The following is a 25,795-nucleotide window of genomic DNA, read 5'->3' as shown; positions in this document are numbered from 1 at the left end:
TGTACAGCACTGCATCATACAGTGTAGAGAGTGTGAGGTTTCCTAGTAGGAAGATGATAATTGCCAAATGTCCTTTTCAAAAGTCTCCATCCCCTGGCTTCTGTTTTATCTTGATGCTGTTAAGTTGCTTGTAAAGTCTTCTTCCTTTAGCTTTGTGACCTCAGTGTCTCTGCTTTTCTGTAGTCTTTCAGACTGCTGCTGTTTTTTCCTCTAGTTTCTTTTTTTTTTTTTCAGACAGAGTCACTCTGTTGCCCAGGCTGGAGTACGGTGGCATGATCTTGGCTGACTGTAACCTCTCCCTCGGTTCAAGTCATTCGCCTGCCTAAGCCTTCCAAGTAGCTGGGATTACAGGCGTGTGCCACCATGCCTGGCTAATTTTTGTATTTTAAGTACAGACGGGATTTCAGTGTGTTAGCCAGGCAAGTCTCAAACTCGTGACCTTGAGTGATCCACCTGCCTCGGCCTCCCAAAGTGCTGGGATAACAGGTGTGAATCACTGCACCCGGCTTGGTTTCTTTTTTTCTATATAACTTTTAAATAATGTTCTCCATGGGTTCTTTTAATGCTCTCTTATTCTTTCCCTCATTATAAATTTATTTGATTTTTCTTACCAATTTAATGACTTCAACAGTCTCTCCTCATGAACCCAAACTCTATCCAATTATTTCCACTTGCTTATGGAACATTATCTGGATATCTTACCTTTTTGTTTTCTTAGAAAACACAGTTCATCAAGCATCTACTATATGCTGGGGAGATGCAAAGATAAAATATTGTTGTGACTCTCTGAAGAGTAATAGTAATTATATGTTATGGTAGAGGGAAAGTAGGAAGTGATGAGGTCTTCAGAGAAAATTACTACCTAACACGGTGGTTTCCTAAGATGGACATTAAAAAATAAAATGAAAATTATGACTACAATTTTTTTTTGCGACAGAGTCTTGCTCTGTCACCTAGGCTGGAGTGCAGTGTGAGATCTCAGCTCACTGAAATCTCCACCTCCCAGGTTCAAGTGATTCTCCTGCCTCAGCCTTTCAAGTAGCTGGGATTATAGGCATGCAGTGCCATGCCCGCCTCATTTTTGTATTTTTAGTAGAGACAGGGTTTCACCATGTTGGCCAGGCTGGTTTCAAACTCCTGACCTCAAATGATCCTCCTGCCTCAGCCTCTTAAAGTGCTGGGATTACATGGACTACTGCTCCTGGCCCATAATTTTTGTGTGAAATCTATGATTTAAAAAATATTGGAAATTAGCTGGGCATGGTGGGCTCACGCCTGTAATCCCAACACTTAGGGAGGCTGAGGTGGTCAGATCACTTGAGGTCTGGAGTTTGAGACCAGCTTGGCCAACGTGGTGAAACCCCATCTCTACTCAAATACAAAAATTAGCCAAACATGGTGGTATATGTCTATAGTCGCAGCTCCTTGGGAGGCTGAGGTGGGAGGATCACTTGAATACTGGAGTTGGAGGTTGCAGTGAGCCAAGATCGAGCCACTACACCCAGCCTGAGTAACCGAATGGGACTCTGTCCCAAAAAGAAAAAAATTGGCAACTAATTTAAATAATTTTAAAATACAGAACTGTGCAAGCTGAAGAAACACATTTAAGTACAGACACAGCTTTTAGGGGTCGTCGAGTTGTAACTTCTGTTAAAATGGGAATTTATGAACTTTTCACCAAACCTGTTCTTTCTGCTCAATCTTTATTTTTCTTTCCATCTATTAACATTTCTTTCTTTTCTGGGTTTTTTTTTTTTTTTTGAGATGGAGTTTCACTCTTTGTTGCCCAGGCTGGAGTGCAATGGTGCCATCTCAGTTCACTGCAGCCTCCACCTCCCACGTTCAAGCAATTCTTCTGTCTCAGCCTCCCGAGTAGCTGGGATTACAGGCACCGGCCACCATACCCGGTTAATTTTTGTATTTTTAGTAGAGACCAAGTTTTACCACATTGTCCAGGCTGGTCTCGAACTCCTGACCTCAGGTGATTTACCCTGCTCGGCCTCTGAAAGTGCTGGGCTTACAGGCGTGAGCCACTGCACCCGGCCAACATTTCTTTTACTCTAGTTTTCAACCTTTTGCATAACATAAAAATGTAGCAAGGTCTGTTAGTTCTTTCACAGTAGTTTTCATTGGACCAAAATTATTTAAGTCATTTTATGTTGGGGGTATTTGATTTTATTTTCTGTCTTTTTTAAGGTAAACTTTAATCATAAAAAGCCTAAATATATTTATGTAATAGTTTATTATTGTAACAAGTTATAGTTCACTACTTTTTTCTCCTCCTGATTTTTTAGTTGCACATAGGAAATGTTTATGAGGCTGGAAAATTAAACCTCTTAACAGTTATTCAGTTATTGAATGAAGTCTTGAAAGTAATGAAATATGAAAGTTGTCAGTCTGACCAAGCAGGATTGACAGTAGACCTTCACTACCTTGAAAAAGAGACCAAATTTCAGAAGGAAAGATTATCAGATCTGAAGCATATGAGGTACACTAGAAAGATCTGTTATTTTACTGTGGGAGGAATAGGGTGGTTTTCTCAGCAAAGATCTTGTATAACTTTAGTAGCTCTTCAGCTTTGGCATGTAAGCATGAGAATTCTACTAGTACTCAAAGACCTTATATAATTAACTCTTGGAGATACACATGCAGCAGAAAGGAAAAGGAAAATTAATGGAATAAATGATTTGCTCTGAATGATAATTTTTTATGAAATAATTTTAGCTTTTCTGTAGCTTCCTTTTGTTGGGTCTAATCATTAAACGAGGCTTTAGAAAAGTTTTTTTTTCTTTTGAGGTGAAGTCTTGCTCTGTAGCCCAGGCTGGAGTGCAGTGGCGCAATCCTGACTCACTGCAACCTCTGCCTCCTGGATCCCGGTTCAAGCAGTTTTCCTGCCTCAACCTCCTGAGTAGCTTGGATTACAGGCATGTGTCACCATGCCCAGCTAATTTTTGTATTTGCAGTAGAGACAGGGTTTCACCATGTTGGCCAGGCTGGTCTTGAACTCCTGACCTCGTGATCCACCCACCTCGGCCTCCCAAAGTGCTGGGATTATAGGCATGAGCCCCTGCACCCTGTCTTTTAAAATTTTTTTTTAAATTTAAATTTAAATTTTATTTGTTTTGAGACAGAGTCTTATTCTGTCACTCAGGCTGGAGTGCATCGGCACTAAAAACTCGGCTCACTGCACCCTCTGCCTTCCAGATTCAAGTGATTCTCCTACCGCAGCCTTTCAAATAGCTGGGACTACAGGCGCACGCCAGCATACCTGGCTAATTGTTTTTGTATTTTGAATAGAGATGAGGTTTTGCCATATTGGTCACTATATTGAACTCCTGACCTTGTGATCTGCCCACCTTGGCTTCCCAAAGTGCTGGATTACAGGCATGAGCCACTGTGCCCGGCCTATATTTTACTTTTTTTGAGGTGGAGTTTTACTCTTGTTTCCTAGGCTGGAGTGTATGGAGTGCAATGGTGCAATCTCGGCTCACTGCAACCTCCACCTCCTGGGTTCAAGCGATTCTCTCCTGCCTCAGCCTTCTGAGTAGCTGGAAATACAGGCACCCATCACCAAGCCTAGCTAATTCTTATATTTTTAGTAGAGACGAGGTTTCACTAGGTTGGCCAGGCTGATCTTGAACTCCTAACCTCAGGTGATCTGCCCACCTTGGCCTCCCAGAGTACTGGGATTACAGGTGTGAGACACTGCTTCCGGCCTGCTTTCTGGTCTTGAAAAGAGAAAGTGGCTGCACGCTGTGGCTCACCCCTGTAATCCTAGCATTTTCGGAGGTCAGGGCAGGTGGATCTCGTGGTCAGGAGTTCAAGTCCAGCCTGGCCAACATGGTGAAACCCCATTTCTACTAAAGATACAAAATATTAACCAGCTGTGGTGGCAGCACATGCCTGTAATCCCAGCTACTCTGGAGGCTGAGGCAGGAGAATCTCTTGAACTTGGGAGGTGGAGCTTGCTGTGAGCTGAGATCACACCATTGCACTCCAGCTTGGGTGATAGGGTGAGATTTTGTCTCAAAAAAACAAAAAACAAAAAATGAGAGAAAGGTATTTTAGGTTCTGCAAATTCACCTGTGAGTTTATTTAATTTGTATGTGGTATATTGATTGAACTTGTAGTTCACTTTCCTTTCACTTCTCTACAGCTATTGTTATTTTCTTAAATTTTACTCAGTGCTTTTCGTATCTTCATATTTTGAATAAAGTTTTTTATTTCTATTGTAGGTATAGAATAAAAGATGATCTCACAACTATAAGACATTCTGTTGTTGAAAAGCAGGGAGAATGGCATAAAAAGTGGAAAGAATTTCTTGGTTTGTCTCCTTTCAGTCTAATTAAAAGTTGGACTCCAGTAAGTAATATCGACTTGCCCCTGCCCCCCACCCACCTTTTTTTTTTTTTAATTTTTTTTTTTCGACAGTGTCTTTCTCTGTTGTGCAGACTACAGTAGAGTGGCACGATTATAGCTGGCTGCAATAGAGTGGCACTATCGTAGTTGGCTGGAGTACAGTGGCATGATCATAGCTGGCTGGAGTATAGTGGCATGATTATAACTTGTAACCGTGAACTTCTGGGCTCAAGCAATCCTCCTACCTCAGCCTTTCAAGTAACTGGGACTATAGGTGTGCACCACCAAGCCTGGCTAATTTTTTCTTTAATTTTATAGACAAGGTCTCCCTGTACTGCTAAGTCTGGTCTTAAACTCCTGGGCTCAAGTGATCTTCCTGCCTCGGCCTCCCCAATGTGGTGGGATTACAGATATGAGCCACTGCACTCAGCCAGTTTGTCTTTTGGAGAATAGTTTGATATATGGTAATTTGTGAATTTATTGTATTACACATGACCTAGAAATGTTGTATGTATGTCATCTTTGCATTCGAGTCTAAAGTTCACATGTATTCTATAATTTTTCTTTTTTTGAGACGGAGTTTCACTCTTATTGCTCAGGCTAGAGTGCAATGGTGTGATCTCAGCTCACTGCAGCTGCCTGAGTTCAAGCGGTTTTTTTTTTTTTTTTTTGCCTCAGCCTCCTGGGTAGATGGGATTACAGGCATGTGCTACCATGCCTGGCTAATTTTGTCTTTTTAGTAGAGATGGGGTTTTACCATGTTGGCCAGGCTGGTCTTGAATGCTTGACTTCAGGTAATCCACCCACATCTGCCTCCCAAAGTGCTGGGATTACAGGTGTGAGTCGTTAAGCCCAGTCAGAAAACAGGACTCCTCTTAATGTGAGGTACTATGACATTTGAGAAGTTCAGGGACTAAGTAATCTCCCTTGCTCCTAATACTCTGCTTTAAAAATACCTTACAGGGCTGGGTGTGGTGGCTCACACATGTAATCTCTGTTTTGGGAAGCTGAGGCAGGAGGATCATTTGAGGCCAGGAATTGGAGACCAGCCTGGGCAACATAGTGAGACCCCAACTCTACCCAAAAAAACCCCCCAAAACTGGGTGTTATGGTGTGTCCCTGTAGGCCTAGCTACTCGAGAGGCTGAGGTGAGAGGATTGCTGAAGCTCAGGAGATTGAGGCTTCAGTGAGCTATGATAATACCACTGCACTCTAGACTGGATGAGGGAGTAAGAACCTATCTCTAAGATAAATAAATAAATAAAGTTATCTGATCTATGCTTGGTAATTCCATCTATCTTAGGGAGAAAATGATCTATTTATAGATTAACTCAGCATTGTTATTGTAGTTAGCAAATATGTTTACTTCAAAATTGTGAATTTCTGTTTTAAGTCTGTAGATCTTTTACCACCAATGTCTCCCCTTTCATTTGATCCTGCCTCAGAAGAAGTGTATGCAAAGAGTGTTCTTTGTCAGTATCCTGCTTCACTTCCAGGTTGGTTATTTATCTTTTTCTCTTTTAAACCTCCATCTTGTTATTCTTTCCCGTTATGATAATATTTATAGTCTGTCTTTTTTTCTCCATTTTTTTATTTTGGTGAAATGCATGTAACATAAAATTCACTATTTCAGTTATTGCAAAGTATATAACTCAGTGGCATTTAGTATATTTACAGTGTTGTGCAGTCATTATCACTATCTGGTTCCAGAACTTTTTCTTTTTTGTTTTTGAGACAGGGTCTCACTCTTGCCCAAGCTGGAGCACAGTGGCACAATCATAGCTCACTGTAGCCTTGAGCACCCCAGACTCAGGTGATCCTCCTCGCTCAGCCTCTCATGTAGCTGGGATTGTAGGTGTGTCCCAGCTAATTTGTGTGTGTGTTTGTAGAGATGGGATTTTGCCATGTTGCCCAGGTTGGTCTCGAACTCCTGGGCTCAAATGGTTGACCTGTCTCAGCCTTCCACAGTGCTGGGATTACAGGCATGAGCCATTGAGCTCAGCCCCCAGATTATTTTCATCATCTCAAAGAAAACCCCCTAACCCATTAAACAGTCAGTTTCATTTTCCCTCTAGTCCCTGGCAGCCGGTAATGTACTTGTTTTTTGTTTTTTGTTTTTTTTTTCTTTTTTGAGATGGAGTCTTGCTCTGTCGCCCAGGCTGGAGTACAATGGCACAGTCTCGGTTTACTGCAACCTCTGCCTCGGTTTCAAGCAATTCCCTTGCCTCAGTCTTCCGAGTAGCTGGGATTACAGGCATATACCACTATGCCAGGTTAATTTTTTTTTGTCTTTTTAGTAGAGACAGGGTTTCACCGTGTTGGCCAGGCTGGTCTTGAGCTCCTGACCTCAAATGATCTGCCTGCCTCGGCCTCCCAAAATGCTGGGATTCCAGGTGTGAGCCACCGTGCCTGGCTGAGTAAAATACTTATCTCTGGATTTGCCCGTTCTGGGTATTTCATATAAATGAAGTCATACAATATGAGGCCTTTTGTTTCTGGCTTCTTTCACTTACACTGTTTTTAATTTTGCACAATGTTTTCTCAAACTGATTTCAAGCAATCTTCCTTTCTTGGCCTTCCAAAGTGCTGGGATTATAGGCATGAGGCGCCACATGTACAGTATTTTCAAGTTTTACACATCTTGTAGCATGTATCCTCCTCCAATTTTTTAAAATCGTATTTGTTCAGATATAATTCACCTATTAAAAATGTACAGTTTTCTTGGTTTTTGCTAAATTCACAAATAATGTGCAACCATCAACACAATTGTAAACATTTTCATCACCTCGAAAAGAAAGCTCTTACCCTTTAGTTATCACCCCTAAATCCCTCTTCTCTTCTCCCGTTCAAAGCAATTATGAAGATATTTTCTGTCTCTAGAGTTCCCTGTCTGGATTTTCATATGGATGGAATCATATAACATATAGACTTTGTGACTGGCTTCTTTCACTTAGCATAATGTTGTCAAAGTTCATCTAAGTCGTAGCACATATCAGTCAGTATTGCATTCCTTTTTATCAATACATGCCATTGTATGCCTCTAGCACATTTCGTTTATCCGATCATCTATTGATGAACATTTGGGTTGTTTTCACCTCTTGGCTGTTACGAGTAATGCTGCTATAAATATCTGTACAGGTGTTTTGTAGAAGCTCACCATTTTTTTTTAACATGAAAGAATAGTACAATAATTAACCCGAATATCTACCCCCGTTTCAACAATTAACATTGACCATATTTGCTTTATGTGTGTTTGTATGTGTGTATATGCTAAACCAAGTAAGTTCTAGATACTGTGACACCTCACTCAAAGTGTTTCAGTGTACATTTTCATAAAAATAAGTATATTTTCCTAAATAACTACCATACTGTTATCACACCTAAAATAATTTCCACAATATTTAATATTCATTTTGCTCAGTTGCATAGTACTTGTGTACAAGACATTTTAATTAGGTTCAGTAAATGGAGGATAGTTAATTGAAGGAATGAATGAATGAAAAATTATATAGATAAATTGGAGGAGGTAATAGTTGTAGGCTATAGTTCAGTCAGGCGAAAGATCATGACAGCAGTTAGCACAGGGCTTAATCACTGGGATAGGTAATTGGTTTGAGAGTCAGGTATATTTGGGGAGTACACTGGTTGGAAAAGAATGTAGACCAGAGAGCAAGGCTCAGTTTAGGTACAACCAGAAGAGTCAACATAGAAAAAAGTCTGCATGGGGCTGGGCATTGTGACTTAAACCTATAATTCCAGCACTTTGGGAACCTGAGGCTGGAAGATTGCTTAAGCCCAGGAGTTCGAGACCGGCCTGGACAACATAGTGAGACCCACTTTCTACAAAAATATAAAAATTAGTGAGGCATGGTGGTATGTGCCTTTAGTCCTAGCTTTTCAGGAGGCTGAGGTGGGAGGATCATTTGAGCCCAGGAGTTCAAGGCTGCAGGGAGCTATGACTGCTCCACTGCACAACGCTCCTGCCTGGGCAAGAGTGAGACCCTATCTCTCTCTCTTTTTCTTAAATTTTAACTTAAAAATTTTTTTAAATTAAAAATTAGTGTTATCCATGCTCAGGGGCCATGCTAATCTTCTCTGTATTGTTCCAATTTTAGTATAGGTACAGCTGAAGTGAGCACAAGAGACTTTTTAAAAAAAATAAAGAAAGGCTGCCTGGTTTGATAAACGAAGAGCTTCAGATAGAGCATTCTGGTTCCATGGTAGCTTTGGACAGTCCTTAATTATGATAGAATTCTTCTGATAGGTCTTCGTTTTGTTTTTATTTTTGTTTTTATTTTATTTTTGAGTTATTATTTCTCTCTCTCTCTCTTTTTAGATCCACTAGTCAACAGAGCTCTTGGCATGTGTTTTTTAGGTTTTTGTTTCAGCTGAAAAAGGGCTTTCGCACTCTTGCCCAGCTTAGTTTACCACTGTGAATCCATGAAATTCTCATGTCCATTTGGAGGTTTGTCTACTTACTTTTATACTGAGGGAAAATGTGTCTGTTTAGGAAGTCCAGTCAGAAGTTATACTCTTGGGAGTCCTTTTTTCTTTCCTAGTGTAGAACCTTGGTCTGAGTTGGGGTGCTTAAACATTATTTTATATTTTTTTGTGGTAAAACAACCTTTTCTGCCTTCCTATACCTTACATACTGCATTGTAATTTACTTTAAAAATGTTTTTAAGGCCGGGTGTGGTGGCTCCTGCCTGGAATCCCAGCACTTTGGGAGGTCGAGGCGGCCGGATCACTTGAGGTCAGGAGTTCGAAACCAGCCTGTCCAACATGGTGAAACCCCATCTCTACTAAAAATATAAAATTAGCCAGGCATGGTGGTGCATGCCTGTAATCCCACCTACTTGGGAGGCTGAGGCAAGAGAATTGCTTGAACCTGGGAGGCGGAGGTTGTAGTGAGCCAAGATCGTGCCACTGCACTCCAGCCTGGGCAACAAGAGCAAAACTCCATCTCAAAAAAAAAAAAAAAAAAAAAAAAGATTAAAAATGTTTTAGAAAATTATATTTTAGCATATTGAGAAGTACAGAGAATAATATACATACTTGTTTATTAAACACCACTTCTTGGCAAAGTTTTACAATCTTCACCTTAGATTTTTAAAAAATGTACATATGTAGTTAATCCTTGGATATCCACCTTTCTTCAACTTCCTTACTGATTTCACTATTCTGAATATAATCTTTGTTCTAATTATGTTTATAAAATAATTTTATTACATATATAGGCTTATAAACTATACATATCATTTTTCTTTCTCTTTTTTAAAATTTATAAATGAAAGTTTTCTTACAATATTCCAAAAGGTCCCTTGTTAATGTTTGTATTTTTCAAACCAGTATCCAAGGAAGGTTAGTTCATTACTTGTGATTGTTTTATTCTCTTAGTAACTTTTATTCTAGAATAATGCCTCTTCTTTTTTTGAATGACATTGATAGAAATTGTTCTTACTGTTTACTTTGTTTAAATTGACCAACATGATTAATGACTTTTTTGGTCTATTATTTTGTTTTTCTCCTTTTGAGAAGCGTATCTCAAAGCATATACTTAATTCTTGGACTCTGAATAGTAAAATTCTCAGTCTTTCTGTGAAAATGTCTCCATTTTCACTCATTTTTGAGTGATAGTTTGGTTGGATATAGAATTCTAGGTTGACACTTATTTCTCTTTTGGACTTCGATGATATGATTTCATTGTTTTTTGTTGTTTCTGAGGCTATTTGCTGTTGGTCTAATTGTCATTCATTTGTAGTTAGGTGTATGTTTTTTTTTTTTTTTCAGACAGAGTGAGTGTCTGTCACCCACGTTGGAGTGTAATGGTGTGATCTCAGCTCTCTACAACCTTTGCCTCCCTGGTTCAAACAATTCTGCCTGAGCTTAGTGTGTAGCTGGGATTCCAGGCATGCGCCACCACACCCTGCAAATTTTTGTATTTTTAATAGAGATGGGGCTTTACCACATTGATCAGCCTGTTCTTGAACTGCTGACCTCAAGTGATCTGCCCGTCTTGGCCTTCCAAACCACTGCGCCCGGCCCATTAGTAATTTTTTTTTTTTGAGAGGGAGTTTTGCTATTGTTGCCCAGGCTGGAGTGCAAGAGCACAATCTCTGCTCACTGCAACCTCTGCCTACTGGATTCAAACGCTTCCTCTACTTCAGGCTTCCAAGTAGCTGGGATTACAGGTGTGTGCCATGATGCCTGGCTAATTTATATATTTTTAGTTAAGATGGAGTTTTGCCACATTGGCAAGGCTGGTTTCAAACTCCTGACCTCATGTGATCTGCCTGCCTTGGCCTCTGAAAGTGCTGGGATTACAGGCATGAGCCACCGGGCTCAGCCCATTTGTCGTTAGTTAATTTTTGATTTCTGGTTGCTTTTAAGGTTTTTCTTTGACTGGGCATGGTTGCTTATGCCTGTAATCCCAATACTTTGGGAGGCTGAGGCAGAAGGATTGCTTGAGCCTGGGAGACCAACCTGGGCAATATAGTAAGATCCTAACTCTACAAAAAAATACAAAAAATTAGCTGGGCGTGGTGTCACAAACCTGTGGTCCCATTTACTTGGGAGGCTGAGGTGGGAGGATGGCTTGAGCCCAGGAAGTTGAGGCTGCAGTGAGCCATCATTTTGCCACTGCACTCAGCCTGGGTGACAAAGCAAGACCCTGTCTCACGAAAAAAAAAAAAAAAAAAAGAGAAAAAAGAATTTGCCTATTTGTGGTTTGTGTGTGCTTATTTATTCTGAAATCTCTTATCTTTCTTCAATTTTAGAAACTTATTCACCAATGTCTTTTATAATATTACTTTGTCTCTTATTCTTTCGATCCTTTACTTCTGAAACTCCTATTGTTGGGACTGACTTCTGTCTTTCATTTCTTTTAACTTCTCATTTATATTTATAATTTTTTTGTATCTCATGGCTTCTTCTTTAGATCTCTCTTATAACTCACTGATTATCTTTCAGTTATGTTTAATCTGCTTTTTGGCCTGTTTAGTAGTTACTAGTCATAGGCACATACTTTTTACCTCTGTAAGCCTTACTTACTTCTTTTCTATAACTGCCTGTTTTTTATGGTGTCATCTTGTTTCATTGTGGCTTCTGTTTCACTTTGGACATATAAAAATGGGGAAAGCCTTTCAGAAGGTAACATGTTGAAAAAGGTTGCGCCCTTGGACTGTCAGATCTTCTGTAATCCAGCCATGGCTTTCTCCACCAATCTTACTTCCCAGCATGCTTCCACTGGAAATACCCTGTGCTGCAGCATAGCAACTTGTACGTCATTCTTTCAGTACCTTCAGGCCTTCTTCCCATCCTCAGTCTGGGCTGGATGTCTCTCCTCTGCCTCGTTAAATTCTGTGTATACTTCTGTCATAGTACTGTACATGTACAGCATAACACTTGACTCATCACTATCTTTTCCAAGACTGACTCTTTGGAGGCACGGTCTCCATCTTTTATTTCTTTCCCATCATTAGTATGGTAGTAGCATGTAGTTATTCAGTTATTCAGTCATAGATTGAAGAATAAATATATGGGTTGACTGATAGCATAAATGTGCACTGAAATATTCTAAGACTGTGACTTTTTGGCCTTGCTGGTTTTTTTTATAATCGCATGATCTTTGTATATAAACATAAAGCATGTAACGCTGGGGAATTAAGGGTTCTTACTCTTTGAGAAACTTGTTTTAGTATTAGCCATCATTTCTTTTATAAAAGCTAGATATTGTCTTGTTACTTTTCTGCTAATCACTTTACACTTATCAATAGAAAACTATCTTTTCCTATTATTGTGCATATTATTTTGATTTTTTTGTTTTCTTCTATATAGAAGTTGTTCTAGAATTTCAAGAGATACTTGAATATTACACTGTACAAACATAAAGAGTAATCAGTTTTTCAATTTCTTTAGATACACATAAGCAACATAATCAAGAAAATGGTTGTAGAGGAGACAGCGATACCATGGGAGCTCTACATGATCTAGCCAACAGGTAAAACAAATTTGATTTTCTTTTGTTAAACATTTAAAAAATTTTTACTTTATAAAAAATAGAGTTGAAACTGGGTGTAGTGGCTTACTCCTATAATCCCAGTACTTTGGGAGGCTGAGGGAGGAAGATTGCTTGAGTCCAGGAGTTCTAGACCGGTCTAGGACTAGCAAGACCCTGTCTGTACTAAAAGAAAAAACAAAAGATTTGGTCTTTCTAGGTTGCAGAGGCTAGTCTTTAACTCTTGGCCTCAAGAGATCCTCCTGCTTCAGCCTCCCTAAGTGTTGGGATGATGGTCATGACCCCCTGTGCCTGGCCCACATTTGATTTTTATATTGATATTTTTCCTATATTTTATTTCCATCTTAAACCAGTTTTCAAACTTCCTTACTCTGGAATAATGCATACTTTTGCCCGGTTTGTTTATTTATTTATGAGCGAATGAATGAATGAATAAGATGGAGCCTGCTCTTGCTGCCCAGGCTGGGGTACAATGGAGCAATCTTGGCTCACTGCAACTTCTGCCTCTTGGGTTCAAGCAGTTCTCCTCCTGGGTTCAAGCTACCTCCCAAGTAGCTGGGATTACAAGCGCCCGCCACCATGCCCAGCTAATTTTTGTATTTTTAGTAGAGACAGAGTTTTACCACGTTGGCCAGGCTGGTCTCAAACTCCCGATCTCAGGTGATCTGCCCAACTTGGCCTCCCAAAGTTCTGTGATTATAGACGTGAGCCACTGCGCCAAGCTCATTTTGCCCTTTAGCCAGACAGTAGTTTTCTACCATAGACCCACATTTTCAGAAAAGGTCCAACATTTATGGTACATGGGAGTTTTTTTCCCTTCTGTTGTTTGTCTAAATATTGGGTTTCCGTGGGGATTATTTGGAAATTATCTAATGCAAGTTTGGGCATTTTTGCCTTTTTATGTGTGTGAACTTTTTTGAAACCACTCTATTGACAAGTCAAAATGTTTGGGGGCCTTTGAGGTAATCTTGTCCAGATAATTTTCAGGCTGTATCCTTTAATGCCATTTTGTGCTGTGGATGAATCTAGCATAACCTGTGTCTGGTCCAGCCCTTTCCCACTTTAGCCTGGGCAACTTGCTCTTTTATATATATTATGTATTGGGGTGTTTGGTAAACTATTTGATAAGAAGAATTCCATGCTTAAAAAGAATTTGGAGAATTTCTGATTTACTGTAACCCCCAGATTTAACATATGAAAAAACTGAACTTTGTTCTAACTTCTTTCAGTAATATTCCTGTTTTCTTTATTGCCTGTTTTTTCTCCTCTATTATCCCATTTTGGACAGATTACAGATTATATAAGCCAAAAAAAAAAAAAAAATCTGTGAACTCTATGTATGTAATCTGATTGGGGAGCATATTCTTTATTGAAATTAAATATTATGACGTAGCAATCCAACACAAACTTTTTTTTAAAAATTATTTCTCAACCTAAATAGGTGTCTTTCATTCCTACTTCCTTAAGTAGATAAGAGACAGATGAAAATAAAATACTTAGGAAAATTATAAAAGAAAATCCTAAATTTTAAATGAATTGAAGCACTCATCATTCTATATACTCTTAGTAAGTTAATAAGCCGTAACACTATAACCAGAGTCAAAACTGTTTTTGTGAAATTGAGTTATTGGTAGTTCTGCAGTAATCTTCCAGTTCACAGCAGTCAGGACTAGTTGTGGAAGAACCGTGTTTTTCGTCTTATCTGGATTTGATGTTAGGTTTTTGAGTTCCTAAAGAAAAATAATGAAATCTTCTGTGAGGACCTGGTATTGAAGAGACAGTAAAGTTACTGGCCTATGTATTTTACAGTCGTATTACAATTGCTTTTATGGCAGGCTGGGTGAGGGTATGGTTTGCTTCCCAAACTCAATTATGTTTTTGGTTTGTTTTCCCTTGAGAGAGCAAATTAAGTATTTTTAAGGTATTTTGCTGGACTAAATATTGATGGGGATACTAGATTAATACATATAGCAGATTTTATTTTTGAACTCCATTAAACCTTAAGATTCTTATTTTTGGAGGGAGGGCCGGGTACGTGCATGTAATCCCAGCACTTTGGGAGGCCAAGGTGGGTGGCTCACCTGAGGTCAGGAGTTCGAGACCAGCCTGACCAACATGATGAAACTCCGTCTCTACTACAAATATAAAAAATTAGCTGGTGTGGTGGTGCATGCCTGTAATCCCAGCTACTTGGGAGGCTGAGACAGGAGAATTGCTTGAACCTGGGAGGTGGAGGTTGCAGTGAGGTGAGGCTGCACCATTGCACTCCTGCCTGGATAATAAGAGCGAAACTCCATCTGAGAAAAAAAAAAAGATGATTTGTTTTGAAGAATTTTGTGCCAAGATACACTATCAGAATTCTACAGGAGGCCAGGCGTGGTAGCTCACGCCTATAATCCCAGCACTTTGGGAGGCTGAGGTGGGCGGATCACGAGGTCAGGAGATCGAGACCATCCTGGCCAACATGGTGAAACCCCGTCTCTGCTAAAAATACAAAAAATAAGCCAGGCGTGGCGGCCAGTGCCTGTGGTCCCAGCTACTCGGGAGGCTGAGGCGGAAGAATCGCTTGAACCCAGGAGGCGGAGGTTGCAGTGAGCCAAGATTGCGCCATTGCACTCCAGCCTGGCAACAGAGCAAGACTCCATCTCAAAACAAACAAACAAACAAACAAACAAACAAACAAACAAACAAACAAACAAAAGAATTCTATAGGAGACAGAAATGCCACTCCTAAGAATGTAGTTCAAAAGGAAACTCATAATATAGGAGAAAGAAGCTATATTAAATATACTTAGGTTTCTACATCTGTCTTCCTCAAAGCCCCTGGATCTTTTATTATAAGCTCCTGATTATTTTAATGATGGATTTGAGATACTGACAGGAGGTAGGGGAAAGCCTGGTGGTGAGGGATCAGTGCTTAATGGGATGCGAAAGATTATTATTGCTAGATAGTGGAATAGAACAGAAGGCCTATGAAAAGCTAAGTTGCTGGGATGTGGAAGTAGTCTGCTCAAAATTCTTCTGTTAAAGGTATATGTAGTTAAATGTTCCATCAGTAATATGTAACACAGATGGACTGTACTTATGAAAGAAAATAATACCTTTTTTGCATGTAGTTCAGCAGTTACACTATTTTATATCAGTAACCATGTAGTTAACTGGGAAGTTCATATGTGGATATGATCAATATAACTCTTCAGTTAAAAAACATGGAAAGAATGTAGTTTTTAGGCAGTGTTACTGGCCCTATCACATGCAGTTGTCATTCACGGTTACCGAAAGATATGTAGTTTTTTCCATAAATCTCATTGCTGGCCTTTTTTTTTTTTTTTTTTGAGAGGGGTCTTGCTCTGCCACCCAGGCAGGAGTACAGTGGTGCAGTCACAACTCATTGCAGCTTTGACCTCCTGGGTTCAAGTGATCCTCCCGCCTTAGCTACCCAAGTAGCTAGGAGTATAGGCATGCGCCTCCACACCCAGCTAATTAAAAAAAAAATTTTTTTTTTGTAGAGATGAGGTCTCTCTGTGTTGCCCAGGCTGGTCTCAAACTTCTGAGCTCAAGTGATCCTCCCATGTCAGCTTCCCAAAATGCTAGGATTTCAGATATGAGCCACTGTGCCTGGCTTTCATTTCTGGTTCCAATCAGAGTGAGCTCATGGAAGCTTCATTATACTTAAAACCAGAATTCAGCAATTGGTGATGCCTTTGGTGTATACTCTGAGCATTATCTTTGCAGTGGCTTTGTGTGTGTGTCTGTGGGTGTTCCATAATATTTCTAATGGTAACAACGCTGTTGTTCTAGACATCTAACTTCTATGTTTTCTCCTGTACCATGTTTCAAAGATAAGAAGGGCAGTATGATCTTGCATACACATCAGCTAAACATCGTTTGTGTTAGAAATTGAATTCTAGTCTCACATCTTTTCCTTTTGATAGTTCCTATTTTTATTATTCTCCTAATTATTGATATAACAACAATAGCAAATAAAGATGAGAAATAGTCGGTTAAAATTTCTAAGGAATCACTTGTAACCTTTTTTTCCCCAAGTTCTTACCTAGGCCTTGTATATCATCATATATATATTTAGCATGGTGGCTCACGCCTGTAATCCCAGCACTTTGGGATGCTGAAGCAGGCAGATCACCTGAGGTGAGGAGTTCAAGACCAGCCTGGCCAACATGGCGAAACCCTGTTTCTACTAAAACTACAAAAATTAGCCGAGTGTGCTGGTGGGTGCCTATAGTCCTAGCTACTCACGAGGCTGAGGCAGGAGGATTGCTTGAACCCATTGAACCCAGGAAGCAGAGGTTGCAGTGAGCTGGGATCCCGCCACTGCACTCCAGCCTGGACAACAGAGTGAGAATCTGTCTCAAAAGAAAAAGAGTAGCTGTAATCAAAGCATGGATACAATCTAAATACAAATTTAAAAATGCAAAATTCTAAGGTACAAAATTTTAAAACATTAACATAATATAAACAGTTGTGATTTTTTTTTTTGGCTGTGTGTATGTCTAGATAACATTCGCCAATTTTCATTGATAATGGCTTTGTAACACTGCATTTATTTTTAGACTTAATTTCCTCTCATTTTAATTTTTTTACTACTACAAAAGATATGTCCCTTTTTTTTTTTTTTAACTTTGTGCTGTTCCGTTAGGATAAATTTCCGCAATGTGATCACTATCCTTTCTTCTGTTTTGTTACAGTGCTAGGATTTCATGGGCCTCAATCTTGGCATGGCAAAAGGATAAAGTATAAAGACTGAGCCAGGGCTGCTTTAAAGTTGTCTTAGATGGTGATGTTAACGGGCTTAATAGCATATTACCAGTTCAGAAATGAGAGAGGGGAGGGTATAGAATGTTTTCATTGTTCTCTGCTATAAGGTTCCACAAGAATCATTCAAATGGAAACACTTGTCACCTGTAAGAACCCCATTCTCAAGTAGCATTTACTCATCCATTCCATCAGTCCATCAAACAGTTAACATGTATGTATTGCACTACCAGCCACTGTGTTAGTCCCTGGGAATAGGCTTAGGGAAAGACATGGGCTTTGTCCTTACCTTCTTGCAGTGGTGGCATCTTAGCGGCATTGGTCCATAGATTGCTGGCTCTGTTTCAGGGGGCTTTTTGATAATTTTCATGTAAAATTTCCCGCAAAATCTAGTAGATGATCACCCTTTGCCTTTGATATCTGGATCATATCTTGTTAATGCTAAGTTGAAGCTTGAGCAATTGCAGTGATTTTGAATTAGGTTTGGATAGGCAAAGATTCTAAGAGTGTATGTTTGAAAAAGTCTGAAAATTATATTTACTATGATATAAAATATTTGTAATGCTATTATTAATTTTGTACTTCTAGTTATAAGAAGACAGGAAAGCACCAACATGCTGTTGAAAGTGGTCTTGGTGGTAATCCTGTCCCTTGTATTAACTAGAGTAGAAAAGCTAGGTTTTTGCATTTTAAAGGTCTTTAAAGATCAAAGTAAAAAAGTTACAATTTCTTTGAAGATTTTAAAATTTAATAACATTTTACAATTAGCATGAAAAGATGCATAAAGTTTTAATATTTATCCAACAGGGCAAGGGAATATAAAAGATTAAGAAATACAGTGTGGCAAACAAAAACTCTAACCTTATGATGTTACTGTGACGTGTAACATATTTGCTATAGAGCAAAATTTAGCATATGATTTTGGACATGAAGCTTCAAAAGAATCTTAAAAATAAGTCTCTGGCTGGGCCGGGCATGGTGGCTGACGCCTGTAATCCCAGCACTTTGGGAGGCCCAGGCGGGTGTACCACCTGAGGTCTGAAGTTCGAGACCAGCTTGGCCAATGTGGAGAAACCCTGTCTCTACTAAAAATAGAAAATTAGCCAGGCTTGGTGGTGCATGTCTGTAATCCTAGCTACTCAGGAGGCTGAGGCAGGAGAATAGCTTGAACCCAGGAGGCGGAGCTTGTAGCGCGGTGAGATTGCGTCATTGCACTCCAGCCTGGGCAACAAGAGCAAAACTCCATTTCAGAAAAAAAAAGTTTGCTGCAACGAAACTGTGATTTGGACCCTGTGACATTGTAATAATGCAATTCTAGTTAATTGAATCTGTTTTTAACCTGTGTTCAAGTTTTGGAGTGTTAACATTAAGTCATTTAACCCTTTCAAATAAAAATACTGTTGACTTAGTATGTGGTAAGTAAAGTCTTTGTAACTGGGAGGCTGATACACAAATTAGGCTGAAATACTGCTCTACTTGTCACCATGCCTCCCTAGAATAAACTAACTGCCTTTTGATGACCGGGACGAATTGAGTGAAATCGTAACGGACAGATACGGGGCAGACAGTTTTTTTTAAGAATAGTCAGACTCGTAAAGGGAATGGAATTCCTTCCTCCTTATAACTTGGATTTGTTGTCTTTTTTCCTTTTAGCCCTGCCTCTTTCTTGTTGCAGTCAGTTTTGCCATCAGATAGGAACAATGTTACACTACTTGAAAAGGTATATTTTAAAATAATTCTCAATTAATTGTGACCATACTAAATTATAAAATATTATTTATTTTGTTGATACCACAGTTAAATTTAATTTCTGTTTTCACATTTTCTAGTATTTGTACAGTTTGTGCCGTACCGTATCTACTTATACATTTCTTATTGCTAAGTGGGAATACTGGAATTAGTTAATTCTGCCAGTGACATACAATTTCACAATAATATTAACAACCTTTTATAGGTTCATGATAACCAGTGAACTGCTAATGAAGAAAGCTTGAAGATCAGCCGTGATCATTAAGGGTTTAACATTACATATCTGTCTTCTTCAGGACACAAAGATGAGAACTCCCAAAGAAAAAAACGAAGCAATTTCTAAGAAGACACCAGAATTTGAAGTGGAAAATTCTCCATTATCAGCTATTGCAAAGAATACAGAGAGTAGTGCATTTGGAGGTTCTCTGCCAACTAAAATAAGTGATTCATTTAAAAAAGAGCAAGATCATCTGGTAGAAGAGGTGAGAAAAGACTATAATGAATATACTTAAATATCAGTTATTGGATGGGCACACTGCCTCATGCCTGTAATCCCAACACTTGGGGATTACAGTTAATTATTGATTACCTGGAGTAATATGGGATAAAGAAGGCTATAGATCATAAAAATTATGGTTAAAGCAAAATTAATGTGGTACAAATTGTAGTAGGGAGGCAGAGGCTGGGGGAGGCTGTGGCAAGAGGAAAACTTGAGCCCAGAAGTTCGAGACCAGCATGGGCAACATGGCAAAACTCATCTCTACAAAAAAAAAAAAAAGTTGAGCAATATGGCGCCTCTGAAGTCCCAGCTATTTACTGGTGAGGCTGAGGTGGAGGATCACTTAAGCCCAGGAGGTTGAGGCTACAGTTAGCTGTGTTGGCACCACTGCACTCCAGCCTGAGTGACTAACAGAGACCCTCTTTCAAAAAACAAAAACAAGTATTTTCTCAATGGTGTTGATCCTAAGTGAAATACAGTTAATTATTGATTACCTGCAGTAATATGGGGTAAAAGAGGCTATAGATGATAAAAATTATGCTTAAAGCAAAATTGATCTTCCCCAAACCTAGGAATAGATGTAATATAAACTTATTTAGTTAGTATTACATCTGTGGTTTACAACCCACTTTCCATTCTTTAAATATTACCTGGAGGTATACAAATGATACATTTGAGATATTTTGGAGATTAACCATTGCATAGTTAGATAAATGTACCCAGTGTTTATTAAAATACTTTATCACTGTTGTTTGTTGCTTAACTGAGTTTCCTCTTTTTTTGAATATTAGAACACACTGCAGTATCATATCTCTGCGTGCAGGTTTTGTTCCTTTTGTTGTCTAAAATATTTCTGACTTGATTAGATACATTGTTGTTCATGAGCTTGATTTTCCTAACTAGCCCCGTCCCTTAACACTATTCTGCTTTTCACTGGTAAGTGATCACATAATACCACCATTGCTCAGTATTACAGAACTCAGTTTACCCAAATTAAATCCTGAAGTTATTCACTAATATTTTTAGTACATGTTTCCCACAACATGCTTTGCATTGCTTGAATTTGATTAAGCAGCCAGAAAATCAGTGTTAACTTTTTATTCCTGGAGACTGAAAGAAAAATTTGGTTTAGTGGATATTAATTCAGGTATTGGAGTCCCCTCCTTTATTGCATTCCTGATCAAACTAAGTGAACATTGTCCAAATAAGAGAACTGGATGTCAGTCATTTTTTCTTTGAAGACAGGGTCTTGTTCTGTCACCCAGGCTGGAGTGCAGTTGTGCAATTATAGCTCACTGTAAACTTGTACTCATGGGCTCAAGGGCTCCTTCCTCCTCAGCCTGTCAGACAGTTACGACTACAGGTGTGCACCACTTTGCCTGGCTGTTTTTTGTTTTTTGTAGAGTTGGAGACTCACTTTTTTGCCCAGACTGGTCTTGAACCCTGAGCCTGAAGTGATCCTCTAGCCTCGTCCTCCCAAAGTGCTGGGATTATAGGCATGAGCCACCATGCCTGACTGGATGTCAGTCGTTTTTCTTCTTTGTAATATGAGGTCTAGTTTCATGGTCCCTAAGTACTTTTAAATCTCTAAAATGTACTAAGTCCTTTTAAATCTCTAAACAATATTCTGTTGTTTCTTTTCATTGACTCTACACTAAAGAAAAGTCAGTCTTTTTTACTTTCCTAATTTTGAAAGGAAAAACACATCTTCTGGTTAAAATAATTTATATCAGCAATGGGATCAGATAGACGAGGAAAGTCTTAAAATCTCATGAAGCTCTGAAAGTAAAATGAAATTAATTTTCTTTAAGAGTGTTTATGACAGGTGATATTCAGTATTTGAATTCCCAGAAGCACTCTGTTTTTGTGAGGGAGAAGCCCTTTATTTTCTTGGGCCAATTATGGCTTCAAGAAGTTTACTTTTTAGTGATGTCAGGGGGCAGAGTTTTTAATTTGCATGTTTTTTTTTTCTTTTTCAGTTTTATTGATGGTTAACAGAGAGCACTATTATGATATTACATACTTTTCTATGTTTTAGAATGTATCTCTGCTTCTTTCATTAATTTAGATCTGTTAATGAAGTTTCTGGCAAGGAGGTATGTTGTCAGAATGATTTTGTTTCTTAATAGAGGTGTTATTGTGCAAATTAATTATAATTGAGAGAAGAGTGCTTCCTTTAAAACTAGTCATTTTAGTGAATACAGAGCTGTCAAGCTAAAAGTTGTGGCAGATAGCAGCCTAGGTCACTGTGCAATTGGAACTGCCCCTAAATCTTCCCAGTGTAAAGATTGTTATTTGGCTGGGCGTGGTGGCTCACGCCTGTAATCCCAGCACTTTGGGAGGCCGAGGCGGGTGGATCACGAGGTCAACAGATCGAGACCATCCTGGTCAACATGGTGAAACCTCGTCTCTACTAAAAATACAAAAAAAATTATCTGGGCATGGTGGCGCGTGCCTGTAATCCCACCTTACTCAGGAGGCTGAGGCAGGAGAATTGCCTGAACCCAGGAGACGGAGGTTGCGGTGAGCCGAGATCACGCCATTGCACTCCAGCCTGGGTAACAAGAGCGAAACTCCGTCTCAAAAAAAAAAAAAAGATTTTTATCTATTCTTTCCTTTATATGGGCTCTCCATTTAAGATGAGGAAACATTTTAGAGTATCACTTCACTTTACAGGATTGTACCTAGATGGTCTATGCAGAGTTGTCTGGGAACTTCTTTGTCGCTTATTTTTGTGCTGTCTGCAAGGGGAGGGGCTGCTGACCATGACGTGCTTATCAGGGGTTTGTTGCATTCTACCAACGGGCTTGGTCATCTTTGCTTTACTTTTTCTTTTCTGTTTTAGGTTGCCAGAGCAGTTTTATCTGATGCACCACAGTTCTCTGAAGGAAAAGAAATAAAATTAGAGGAACTAATTGACTCTCTGGGTTCTAACCCCTTCTTAACAAGGAATCAGATTCCCCGCACTCCAGAAAACTTGAGTAAGTTAATAATGCTTTCTGTAACTCTTTTTTCTTTCTTTTACATTACCACTGTTAGAACCATGGCCTGATAGATCTTTTTAGCTTAGTTGGCAATGACTTTTTTTTTTTTTTTGAGACAGAGTTTTGCTCTGTCACCAGGCGCCGGGCTGGAGTACAGTGTTGCGATCTCGGCTCATTGCAACCTCCGCCTCCAGGGTTCGAGCAATTCTCCTGCCTCAGCCTCCGAAGTAGCTGGGATTATAGGTGCGCGCCACCACGCCCAGCTAATTTTTGTATTTTTAGTAGAGACAGGGTTTCACCATGTTGGCCAGGATGGTCTTGATCTCCTGACCTCATGATCTGCCCGCCTCGGCCTCCCAAAGTGCTGGGATTCCAGGTGTGAGCCACCGGGCCTGGCGGCAATGACTTTTTATTTATGCTGCTGTAAGGCACTTTTATCCACATACTAAGTATGGGCATTCTCACATAACAGTCTTTTAGCAGTATTTTGTGCCTTTAGTGTACTCATTATACAGAGATACAACATTTTGATAATACGCAATTTTGTTTTTGTTGTTTTACTTGGCTTTTATCTAAAAAGATCTTATTTGAGCATTAAAAAAATCTCGGCCGGGTGTGGTGGCTCACGCCTGTAATCCAAGCACTTTGGAGGCCAAGGTGGGCGGATCACCTGAGGTCAGGAATTCAAGACCAGCCTGACCAACGTGGTGAAACCCCGTCTTAAAAAAAAAAAAAAAAATCTTGCCTCCAGGTCTGACCTGTTACCCACGTATTTATAGAGTACAGAGGCTATGTTCTTCCAGTTATCAACAAATAGCATCAGCCATAAACCCTCCTAAATGAGTCAAACTGCCCAATACCTTTTTCCCATAACCTGTAATTTGTGTAGGCAAAGCTGTGATATTGGTGTCCTTAGGAGGCACATCATCTTGGTTGTGTAATTAAATAATTTCTGTTTTGCTGTTGATTTAATTTGGTTTGAACTGAGCCACAGCCTAGGTCAGAAACTACAGCTTCTGAACCAAATCGGGCCCCACTTTGTGTGTTTTTGTAAATAAAATTGTATTGAACATAAGCGTATTCATTTGCTGACATTGTTTAAGGCTACTTTCATGCTGTCATGGCAGAGTTAAGTAGTTAGACAGAATGGATGGCCTGCAAAGCCTAAAATGTTACTGTCTGGTCCTTACAGAATATGTTTGCCAAACTGTGGCCTAGATGGACAAGAAAATTTCTTTTTAATACATGCAATTCATATGTGCTATGTAAAAGTTGATGCACATTTCAGGAACATCTGTCTTTATATGTGTTTATTTGTGTGTGATCAGTTGGAGATGGGGTTCTTTGATGGTTCGATTTATTATATCGCGGAGCCTTGTCATTTAACCAGTATATTTATAGAACACATACTGAGTCAGGAGCTTTATCTTCAGCGTTAGAAATAAAATGATTCATTGCATGCTCTGTGTTTGGGAATGTTAGTAAATTGTGTTTTCTCCCCTTTTAATTAGTAAATGAAATTAGGAGTTCATGGAGAAAAGCTATTGAAATAGAAGAAAACAGAACTACAGAACCAATTCAAATGGATACTGAGCATAGAGAAGTATTGCCAGAATCACCGTCTGTGTGGCATGATCAAAGAGAATTTAGCATGGCCGATTTTCTCTTTGACACCACTGTATCAGATTTTGGCCAGTCTCATTCGACTGAAGAGAAAGATGTTTCAGATTGCAAGTGTGTGCCTCAGAAACGTGTCGTGACCAGTCACATAGATGAACCACTAACACAAAATCAGTCAGGTTTGTTAAATAAGAAAGTAATTTGCAAGCAAGATTTGGAATGTATAGCCTTAACCAAGCTTTCAGAAACTAGCCAAATGGAGACACTCTACCCTGCTGTCGGCCACAGGATAGATGTGATGCGTGGCAGTGAAGAGGAGTATACTAAAACGCTGGACCACTTGCAAGCTTCTTGTAACAAGCCTTCCACAAATAAAACTGCCTTGTGGAACTCTTTTCAGATATCAAGTGGAATTAGTTCTGAGAGTTTTAAAGATACTGATTTTGGCATATTACATGAAACTCTTCCGGAAGAAGGTTGTCACCTAAGTTTTAATAGTTCCAGTAGTTCAGAGGCCAATTTTAAACTGGAGCCAAATAGTCCTATGCATGGTGGCATTCTTCTAGAACATGTTGTGGAAAGGAGACAGACTACTCCAGAATCAGACTTCAATATTCAGGCTCTTTGCAGTAGATATGAGGCTCTAAAGAAATTGCTTTCCAAGAAAAGGGAAGAATCTTACCTCTGGAATCCCCTAACACCTGAAAGACACAAACCAGTATTGAGTCCTACTACCCAAAATGTACAAACAGAGGATATGCTTAACTTTTTGGACCCCCATGATTTGCGTACTGACCATACAAAGCCATCATTACGCATGTCCATTGGTGAAAGAAAACAGTCTCTTTCACCACTAATTAAGTTTTCTCCAGTGGAACAAAGATTGAGGACCACAATATCATGTAGTCTTGGAGAACTACCTAATTTAAAAGGTAGGGTTTAAGTAGACCTATGCATATGCACTTGTTGAAGTTTTCTCTCAACTTTTGATTAATACATAATGAATGCTGCATTACCTTTATTGTTTTTTTTCTTTTCTTTTCTATAGAGTCGGTGTTTCACCATGTTGGCCAGGCAGATCTCGAACTCCTGACCTCAAGTGATCTACCTGCCTCGGCCTCCCAAAGTGCTGGGATTACAGGTGTGAGCCACTGCACCTGGCCAACCTTTATTGTTACTGTGCTCCTCCTTCCTTCATCTAGGATGAAGGGAACAATCCCTTACTGTAAAGGTCCTTTCAGAATCTCTGTTGATGTATATATAGTTACAATTGATTTGGGATGAGGGTGGGGAAAAAAGCCCCCCAACCTGAAGCTACTGGTTTTATAATACAAATGACCGAAAAGGTAAATGTCATCAAAATCTTGTCCAGTGGAAGGTGGTTTTTAGAAAGTTGAGAAACACAATTTTAAATATCATCGTTGTAATGGTGTAATATCTCTTACTTCCTTTGAAATAAATTTGGTGGGAGTGGGGAGTAGAGATAAAAGAAGCCAGGTTAGTACATTAGTTTCCTAGCCTGTCATAACCCAGTATCATAAAGTGGGTGGCTTAGAACAGCAGAAGTTTATTGTCTCTGGAGACGTAAGTCCTACAGGCTAGATGTCCAAAATCAAGGCGTTGAAAGGGCATGTTCCCTCTGAAGCCATTAGAAGAGGATCCTTCTTTTCCTCTTCTAGCCTCTGGTAGCGCCACGCATTCCTTGGCTTGTGGCAGTGTAATTTCTAACCCTTGGCCTCCATTGTCACATGGTATTCTTCCCTTGTGTGTCTATGTGTCTTAGAAGGACACAGT

At 39.4% G+C, this 25,795-nt stretch overlaps 1 protein-coding gene, 1 long non-coding RNA gene and 2 other non-coding genes across 24 annotated transcripts in view; 2 read left to right on the top strand and 2 right to left on the bottom strand.

The window, feature by feature from the left end:
- Positions 1-25,795, top strand: part of LOC118154757 (HAUS augmin-like complex subunit 6) — a 50,712-nt gene that overhangs the window by 20,911 nt on the left and 4,006 nt on the right. For 9 of the 21 annotated variants that reach the window (XR_013534399.1, XR_013534381.1, XR_013534380.1 and 6 more), the window contains 9 exons: positions 2,295-2,488; positions 4,236-4,362; positions 5,753-5,855; positions 12,277-12,358; positions 18,803-18,869; positions 19,195-19,380; positions 22,243-22,378; positions 23,893-24,933; positions 25,050-25,347. Coding sequence is in view for 7 of the 21 variants with exons in the window: in XM_078369805.1 (XP_078225931.1) it covers positions 2,295-2,488; positions 4,236-4,362; positions 5,753-5,855; positions 12,277-12,358; positions 18,803-18,869; positions 19,195-19,380; positions 22,243-22,378; positions 23,893-24,933; positions 25,050-25,142 (2,029 nt within the window). In the remaining 14 variants the exon portion in view is untranslated. The remainder of the gene's footprint in view (positions 1-2,294; positions 2,489-4,235; positions 4,363-5,752; positions 5,856-12,276; positions 12,359-18,802; positions 18,870-19,194; positions 19,381-22,242; positions 22,379-23,892; positions 24,934-25,049; positions 25,348-25,795) is intronic. The other 12 variants (XR_013534391.1, XR_013534397.1, XR_013534398.1 and 9 more) reach the window with 3 other exon arrangements.
- On the bottom strand, positions 8,395-8,496 carry LOC118148259 (U6 spliceosomal RNA). Its single transcript, XR_004735019.3, has one exon. It is a non-coding gene; the product is annotated as a U6 spliceosomal RNA (small nuclear RNA).
- LOC118154742 (uncharacterized) overlaps positions 13,284-25,795 on the bottom strand; it is a 33,684-nt gene continuing 21,172 nt past the window's right edge. The window contains exons 4-5 of the long non-coding RNA XR_013534452.1: positions 16,634-16,740; positions 13,284-14,106 (exon numbers count right to left, since the gene is read on the bottom strand). This is a non-coding gene — a long non-coding RNA (uncharacterized LOC118154742). The remainder of the gene's footprint in view (positions 14,107-16,633; positions 16,741-25,795) is intronic.
- LOC118148389 (small Cajal body-specific RNA 8) lies at positions 18,585-18,719 on the top strand. Its single transcript, XR_004735200.1, has one exon.

This window comes from Callithrix jacchus, chromosome 1 (genome assembly GCF_049354715.1).
Source record: "Callithrix jacchus isolate 240 chromosome 1, calJac240_pri, whole genome shotgun sequence".
Taxonomy (NCBI): Eukaryota; Metazoa; Chordata; class Mammalia; order Primates; family Cebidae; genus Callithrix; species Callithrix jacchus.
This window is presented reverse-complemented; position numbering and strand designations above follow the sequence as displayed.